We start from the raw sequence: 8122 nt of genomic DNA on the forward strand, positions 1-8122 counted from the left end.
AAATAAGCAGACAAAACACACACACACACACACACACACACACCTTGTGTCAAGTCCTTCAGGGTTTTGGCCTGTATCAGTGATTTAGCCTGACTTGAGAGGCTGGAGGGCAACAGAGGACGCTTGGACAACTCGAATTTTGTTCTTTTTGTCTTAGTTCAGCTAAGACAAAAAAAACAGNGTGATTTAGCCTGACTTGAGAGGCTGGAGGGCAACAGAGGACGCTTGGACAACTCGAATTGTGTTCTTTTTGTCTTTCTTTATTTAAGACAGCTCCAAGAATTAATCAGGTTGAAAACCTTCAAAACACAAGAGGACAAACAAATGTTAGCTCACATGCTACACAAATTACAAACATGTTGCAGGCCTCACTGCATTCTCAATAATAACAAACCATGTTTTAATAAAAAGGATAAATTGTTATTTTAAAACAACATCATTAACTTAAATGAATTAATCAGAGTGTTTATCTCTAAACTGGGAAAAAGCACCAGAGAAAACCTCATCTGAACACCTGCGCTGTCTAAATTACACAGCAAACAACGGAGCACAGGCGGTCCGCTGCGTAAAAAGCAGACGATTGCGCAATAGCACTCTCGCAAAGTGAGGCAACAGATCAAGTACATAAACACAATCGTCTGCTTTTTACGCAGCGGACCGCCTGTGCTCCGTTGTTTGCTGTNAAGGGATAATTGTTGTCATCTTCTCTGTAAACTTTTTTTTCGCCGTTCTTTTGCCATTTTGAGATTTACATTTCTAGCGGAAAGCTAACCAGGAAGTGTTTTAGCACACCACGTGACGCATCTGAACGAATCACGTTGTCTGAAATTGACACCAGCCAATGAGATTTCGTTTCTTGGTTTAAGACCCCTTTGTGCTTTCACGATTGGTTCCTGATACAAAGGAAATGACCATATTTGGATCCGATGACATTGTGCAGGAGAGACACAGCTTTCTAACGATATCTCTGTTGACATGGTGCACACAGCGGTCGCGGTACTTTATGTTACGTTAGAAAGCTAACTTTTGGTGAATTTAGGAGAAATCTACTGACGCAAATAGACAAACTATAGTCAAATAAACACTTAAATGTGTATTTTGTACGTTTTCCTTCCAAAAGCCTGAAAGAAAACATGTTATAGAATCAAAATAGCACAAAATCTCAAAATTGACCAGTGCTTGAAAAACGATGTTTTTGCCTGCCGTGTCTCGCCTTAAGTCCTCCAATTGTGATTGCACAAGAACCGCACTTACTGGCCTTTTGCTTACTAATTCATATGGTACTTGTTAGTTGTGAAATAAACTAAACCAAAAGTAGCTCATGACTTTGCAAAAGACTTAAATCATGTAGAGACAAAGAAATCCTCTGCTCCTGAAAGAACTCCTGCTGCCTCTTACCCTGGAGTCCCACTCGTTGAGGGTCTTGACGTTGAGGAAGGACACTTCTCCGTTGGCGCCGGTCATCACTCCGTCGTGCTCACAGCGGACGATCAGGTCGATATCTTCCCCGAGCTTCCAGTGACGGTACCTAAAGAACAAAAAAGGAAGTCGTCAGCCTAAGAGGAAGCCGTTATTACGTCCAATGACGTGTACATAGTGTACGTAAGCAGTTTATTTATCTTGCGTTCATACCTGTAGGCAACAGAGGCCACCTCACTCTTGTCCGTATCCTCCTCCACGAACGGGTTGGGGTTAGGAAACTTGTGCCTCTCTCCACCCTGGCGAAATGAAAACAGAATCCAGTTTATTTATGTCTTTTTAAGGGATACAACTCCAAAACAATACATCTGAAGTACTTTTTAAATATGAACAAAGGCAGGTTTATTCTGACCAAATGCTTATTATACTTATATCCCCTAACCTTTTTACATAACTTAATTTCTACAATTTTAACTACTAAATTAAATGAAACAAACAAAAACAAGTTTACGTATATTAGCCCAAAAGCCCAATAAATGGTAGTGTTCGAACCTCAGTTTGATGTTGTAATCCTAATTTTTATAAATGCATTACACATTTTCACTTTCCCTTTATAACTATATGGAAACCTCTCCCTGCAGACAGAAGGATTTGACAAGCTTAGCACAGAGACTCTGGTAATGGTGAGGGCTTTACATTGTGAACTTGTTCTCACCATGCGTAAACACTGCTGGCTGAAGTTGTGGTTGATGTACGTGGCCTCCATGGCCAGGTTACGAGGAGAGTTGAAGGAGTTTCCCTCGTCCTGCGGCGGCTCATTGGCCGTCTCACTCACGGTGAGCAGATCTGAGAGCAGCGGTTACAGGCAGGTTAAAATACAGTACAGAAAGAAGTATTCAGATCCTTCGCCTCATTAAAAGTACTAATACAAAACGGTAAAATTACTCTACTACAAGTAAAACTCCGGCAAGACATTTGGTCTTTAAAGTATGCAAGTATTATTAGCAAACGTATTAAAATTATGAAAAAGGTAACATTTGTTGTGCATAAAAGTGTAGTTTTAGTACTTTAAGTGAACGTAATGATTGTGGAGTAAAAGCTTCCTGTGTGTTTCATCATGTTATTTGACCCCTTATTTGTTAGAATTAAACTGTTGATGTATTTTCAGAAGAAACTGCCCCATGCTCAGCTTTGTAGCCATAGAACTCACAGCTGATCTAAAAAGCTTTTTAAAGTATTCTTAAGTTCATCTGGACTAGGTTATCTTTACTGGACAGTAAGGAGAGGAAAAACTGTCATCTGAAAAGTAACCAAATTTGTCAAGAGTAAATTGAGATGTCTTTGTGAAACCCCCAGTGTCAGTAGATCTCTCACCAAAGTCAGAGTTGTCTCTCTTGTCAAAGAACAGCTTGTTGCCCACTCTCTGCACGATGATGTCCCAGGAGTTGACAGAGCGTGTGCAGCACATCAAGGTCGCCAAGATGGCGTCGGTGGCAAACACATTACCCTGAGTCTTAGCCAGCTAGAAGCAGAACAGGAAAAGGTATGTTGACGTAAAAGAAAAGCACTGTTTGTTTACTGTATCAGCTGATAATGGCAAAATGTGCGCACCTTGCGGATGACGGGATCATCAGTGGTGGTGACGGTGTGGAAGATCCTCTTGATGCTTTTCAGCTGCTTCTCATTGCGGGTGGTGATCCGGTCAAAAGCCTTATCGTAGTGCTCCAAAGCCCCGCAGCACTCACTGCAAAAAATAAATCAAAAATGGTGTGTCTGTCATATCGCCTCAAAAAAGATTTTTAAATCTTTAAACAAAATCCTACATTTAAATAAATGGATTCACCAGATTAGGTTATTTTTTCCATAAAACATTTTGTAATGCCAGCAGACTGACAATCTTAGGGCAAAAAATAGTGCGGCAATCCTGTAAATAACCCTCTGTGTGCAGCAATTGGAAGAGCTAACAGTTTTTGACCAGAGGGAAATGTATGTTTTTTGAAAAGCTTATCACAACAGAAGTCAGAAAAAATCTTACCACTGGAATTCTACAAATTGTAAAATACTCCACCCAATTTTAATCTGCAAAAAAAATGTGTTGAAATAGAATCAAAAGTGCAAAAAAGTAGACTTACATGTCCTCAGGGTCAGCCACCTCGTTGTATCTCATTTTCATCAGTCGGGGGAAGTCCATCTCCTCCTTCACCTCCCAGTCGCTCCTCACCTCCACAGAGGAGTCTCTGGGCTTCAGCTGGGCCTCAAAGTGTATGTGCACAGAGGAGGAAGAAACAAAGAGGGGGGGGAAAGGTGGTATGGAAGGATAGAAGGGTTGAATGGGGGGGGGAAAGGTGGTATGGAAGGATAGAAGGGTTGAATGCGGGGGAAAGGTGGTATGGAAGGATAGAAGGGTTGAATGGGGGGGGGAAGGTGGTATGGAAGGATAGAAGGGTTGAATGGGGGGGAAGGTGGTATGGGAAGAACAAATGTTAACACCCATGTTGACAAAGCCCTACACAGAAGGATCAATAGGCGTTCCCTCCTCAAAATGTATCACAGAAATGAAGTAAATGTTCTGCCATCAACAATTTGACACCAAAAAGAACGATTCACACTATTAAAATAAAGGCTGATAAATGATCAAACGACAAATCGACCAATGAGTAGCGCTCGCAGCTCTAATGCAGTAGCAAATTGGAATAACCGATCGAAACCTGGGATTTCTGGTCCCACTTCTGACGGACACCAAACTGCTTCTGGAACTTCTTCTGCAGGCGCATACGATCCCTGCAATAAAAACAAATGGGAGGTTAATACCATAATGGGATCATTCTTCTAACAATAACATCGGCTAACGTTGTACATTTCTCACCTCTCCTTTTGCTTGGCACTCTTGGGGAGTGTTTGCATGTTGAACTGAGTCATGTTCCTGCGATCTTTCTCCCTGCGCATATTCCTCTGTTGACACAAAAAGACATGTTATGGGCCGGTTCAAATATAATATACAACCCTTACATTTTAATACATGAGGCAACATTCAATGTTTCTGCGGTCTGTCTTACCTGAGCAAACCTCATGCGGTTCCTCTGGTAGGCGGTCTTCTGCGTCTTGGCCGTGTCCACCAGCTGGAAGCTCGTCTCGTCCTCCTCGTGAAAGTAGGCGTACTGACTACCGCCTCCAAACTGAGAGGAATATTTATCTGAAGAAAATATATACACATGAGAAATCAACTTTGGTTTTTCCTAACATCTGAAGTGAAAGACACTTTATTGAAAGTTAGGTGGAGGTACATTTGGCGGGACAGCAGTTTTACTCACTTGTGTATCTCTTGTCTTGATAAGTGGCTCCAGTCCAGTCAGCAACCTGACCGGGAGAAATGCATTGTGAGGAAACTGAAAACAACCTGCTTCTTAGAGTGAAACACTTTCTTTTATGTGAAAAAACTAACCTTTCCGAGACGGTCTCCTTTGCTGAAAGGCTGGTAGGGCATGTCTTTAAATTTATCTGGGACCGCACAAGGACCCCATCCGGACGGATTGTCCTGGATCACGGGGGCGTTGAACTTCGCCATGACCTGAAGTCGGAGTGGAGAAGACATTTCTGTGAACCATAGTTTCATTAAATGATTGCAATGATGGCCAGATACATAAATACAGTACATAGCATCAAAGTGTTAACAAGCACAGGGTCTCAGGAAATGAGCAGCACAGGTTTCTCCAGCAATGCACTAAAACACATAGGCACTGATCAGCTTGCGCAGTGGGCTAGTCCTCATTGACCCATCATCACCCAACAACATGTTGGTACTGTTAGACAGGAAACTTATATTTATTAAACGGGCACCTTAAGCTTCAACAGTTTCCTCTATAGGTAATGGTGCTGATTACGTTGAAATCATTATTTAGTCATTGTTAATATAATCTATTGTGTTTATCACATTTTACCTATAGCTAAAAGTGGCACCAATGACAAAACCATAAGATATTACACCAAAATAAAAAAGATAATAGCATTTAGAGCATAAATAGAATGTTTATTGTTCGATTAAATATACATTTTTTGTGTTTATCAGTATGAAGGTTTTTCTAATAATATCGTAGAGGCCCTAATGTGTATATTGGAGACAAGTACAAGCATATCGACCGTGTACTTAAGTACAGGAACAGTTTTAGTGTATCTCATTACTTCCACCATTTTTATTTTGTACATTTGTAGCAGCATCTTTTATCGACCAGCTGACATCTGGCAACGTTAGCTAACATTATCTTAGCATTAGCTTCACTTGAAGCGTAACATTGGTAACAAATAACATGGTATATATATTGGTTATGAAACATTTCGATTGAAGGACGAGGCACATTTCAGGGAAATAACTAATTTATTTATCAAAGAATGAAACCCAAACTTTCTTCTGATAAAGGTTCTTATTTTCCCTAACCCATGATTCGGTGAGCTAACGGAGCTACATGCTAGTCATATCGCCAGGTGGCCGCTAACTATGCTAAGCTAAGGGTGTGTTCAGGCCCTAAACAAATAAAAAGCGACAGCAATGGTTTATCTTAAAACAGGACTGAAAACGTTCGTTTCTAAACTGTGTGATGATGTTTTACTGTAATCATACCGTTAATGATGTTACACCCAATCGGACTTTTAATCCAGCCGGTCCTCAAACGGTGTAAATGCCCGACGGAGCGCCGGTGTGAAAGGAAGTGGTAAATTGCCGTAAAGCAGAAACTGGCTGCTACTTCCTGTGGTGTTACGAGTGCAGCAGTCTGATTATAATGATATTATACGTTGATAAAACTTTAACACATTGGTGTAAAAAATGACCCTGAATTCAAAAGACTGAAAGACGTGTTGATATACTGTCTCTCACTGCTACAACAAGGGAAACAAACCTGTAGCAAATTGACTTTTATAAATGTACTAACCAGTTATTTTTAAAAACCATTATCTATTTTGTATATATATCCCTACAAGAAACATGTCTTTAAATTATTTGAAAATGAAGTTATTGTATTCCAGTATCTGTACATTTTCTGTTGTTGTGTATCTGACATTCTATACTATTTATATCATCCCTGGTTCAATTATTCATGAATTATATTACTTACTAATTTATTGTTATTAATATTATTATCATTATTTATAATTGTTTTATTATTAATAATATAAATATTATTATTCGGTTAAATTATTTGTATTGTCTTTCAGATGACACATCAATAAAAAAATGTTGAATTTAAATTGAAATACTGCCTTCCGGTGGTCACAGTGCGCAACTACCGCTCTGTCTATAGTGAATTTTATTTTTGACAGTTCACCGGATCATGTTAATTATATTGTAGTACCATAGTGTGACCGCTTGAGGCCAGCAAAGCTGCATGATAAAAAGAAAACTGTTATTATGTTATTAAAAATTATGTTTTTTTGTTCTCAGGAAAAAGTCAAAATTCTGACTTTAAAGTCAGAATTGTTTTTTTCCCAAAAAAAAAAAAATCATGTGGCCCTAATTCTCTTCCGTAGTTATGCTTTAAATAACAATTGAAATAATTATTCTAATAATTGGTTCTAGATGTTATTATTTAAATAAATGATGCTTGTATTATAACCGTTATTCGTTATTTTGGATGTACTATTGCAGTTTCTAGTATGACTACAGGAGGGTGCTGAACACTCAATGCAGTACTATTTCGCTGCCGGTGAATGCTTTCAAAATAAAATCAAACAAAAAATAGCTGTTAGTAAGAAAAAGGATAAAAAACAAGAATAAGTGTAAAAGTGAAAAGCTGTTAAAAGTAACATCAAATAAGAAGAAGAAAGAATAACATAATACCAACATTGAAGCAAGATTATTTTATATTATAAAATTATTATATTTGTTGCATATTTATGATAATATTCATTTTTTAAATGTGTTTGTTAACTTGTTTTCCTTTCATAGTTGTAGTTTAATACCCTAAGTATCTCAGCATGGGTTGGAGAAGGTGGGACATCAGTCCAAACATGTTTTAGGGTAAATTGTCAATGTTTTTGACAACTTTTAGAAACAAACTTTGCTCAAGACGCTGCAAAGGAAATCAAATGTCTTAATTATGTTCTAAATATTAGATATACATACAGATTATCTGTATTGTGTGTGTGTGTGTGTGTGTGTGTGTGTGTGTGTGTGTGTGTGTGTGTGTGTGTGTGTGTTCGCGCGCGTGTGTGTGTGTGTGTGTGTGTGTGTGTGTGTGTGTGTGTGTGTGTGTGTGTGTGTGTGAAAAGCAGCTCGCTGTCTGCTTATTTGCATGTAGGCTAGGCCTAATCAGAATAATTTCAAGTCCAGATTCAATGTTGTTTGCATAAGTAGGCTATATTTTTCGTTTCGTTTATTTAATAAGTTAACTTCAGGAAAACTTTGGGAATTTTGTTTGTTTGTTATGAGTTTTAAATAGATTTTGAAAGTGGAGATAGAGAGAGAGAGAGAAGCAGCGCTGTCTGCTTAGTTGCAATACTGTAGCTTATGCAATTTAGACCTATACAGTATATTGTTTATGTAACTTATGTGCCAGTGTGTCCATGGTTTTAAGTCTGTGTGTGTGTTGAGCGCAACGCCGTCTGGTTTTTGCAGTACAGTAACTAAAGTAGGACTAAGCATACCAGTAGTTTCTGTGGACCTGTCTGCCCGTTTTGTGAGTTCACTGCGCGCATGCGCACTTGTGTGGCA

General features: G+C 38.9%; 1 protein-coding gene across 2 annotated transcripts; it reads right to left on the minus strand.

The window, feature by feature from the left end:
* Nucleotides 1–1323: 1323 nt before the first annotated feature.
* Nucleotides 1324–6137, minus strand: eif3d (eukaryotic translation initiation factor 3, subunit D). Of its 2 annotated transcripts, none has more exons than XM_010766765.1 (12): nucleotides 6035–6137; nucleotides 4862–4987; nucleotides 4731–4776; nucleotides 4476–4612; nucleotides 4286–4371; nucleotides 4128–4200; nucleotides 3552–3667; nucleotides 3031–3163; nucleotides 2794–2941; nucleotides 2135–2265; nucleotides 1633–1718; nucleotides 1324–1528 (listed from the first exon to the last, which is right to left on the minus strand). In XM_010766765.1, exons 2-12 carry the CDS (start codon nucleotides 4982–4984, stop codon nucleotides 1339–1341), a joined length of 1269 nt encoding a protein of 422 aa, XP_010765067.1. In that variant the 5' UTR covers nucleotides 4985–4987; nucleotides 6035–6137; the 3' UTR covers nucleotides 1324–1338. The 2 variants fall into 2 exon arrangements, with proteins under 2 accessions (XP_010765067.1, XP_010765066.1); XM_010766764.1 differs by having other exon boundaries at nucleotides 4862–5013; nucleotides 6035–6134.
* Nucleotides 6138–8122: the final 1985 nt, after the last annotated feature.

The sequence above is a fragment of the Notothenia coriiceps genome, unplaced genomic scaffold, assembly GCF_000735185.1.
Source record: "Notothenia coriiceps isolate Sejong01 unplaced genomic scaffold, NC01 NC01_scaffold00003546, whole genome shotgun sequence".
In the NCBI taxonomy this organism is placed as follows: Eukaryota; Metazoa; Chordata; class Actinopteri; order Perciformes; family Nototheniidae; genus Notothenia; species Notothenia coriiceps.

Coding starts and splice junctions, on each gene's coding strand:
- eif3d (XM_010766764.1), bottom strand. CDS start 5,011: ATGTCTTCTCCACTCCGACTTCAGGTCATGGCGAAGTTCAACGCCCCC. Junction 4,777..4,861: donor AAGGAGACCGTCTCGGAAAG/GTTAGTTTTTTC, acceptor TCTCCCGGTCAG/GTTGCTGACTGGACTGGAGC. Junction 4,201..4,285: donor AGTGCCAAGCAAAAGGAGAG/GTGAGAAATGTA, acceptor TTTTTATTGCAG/GGATCGTATGCGCCTGCAGA.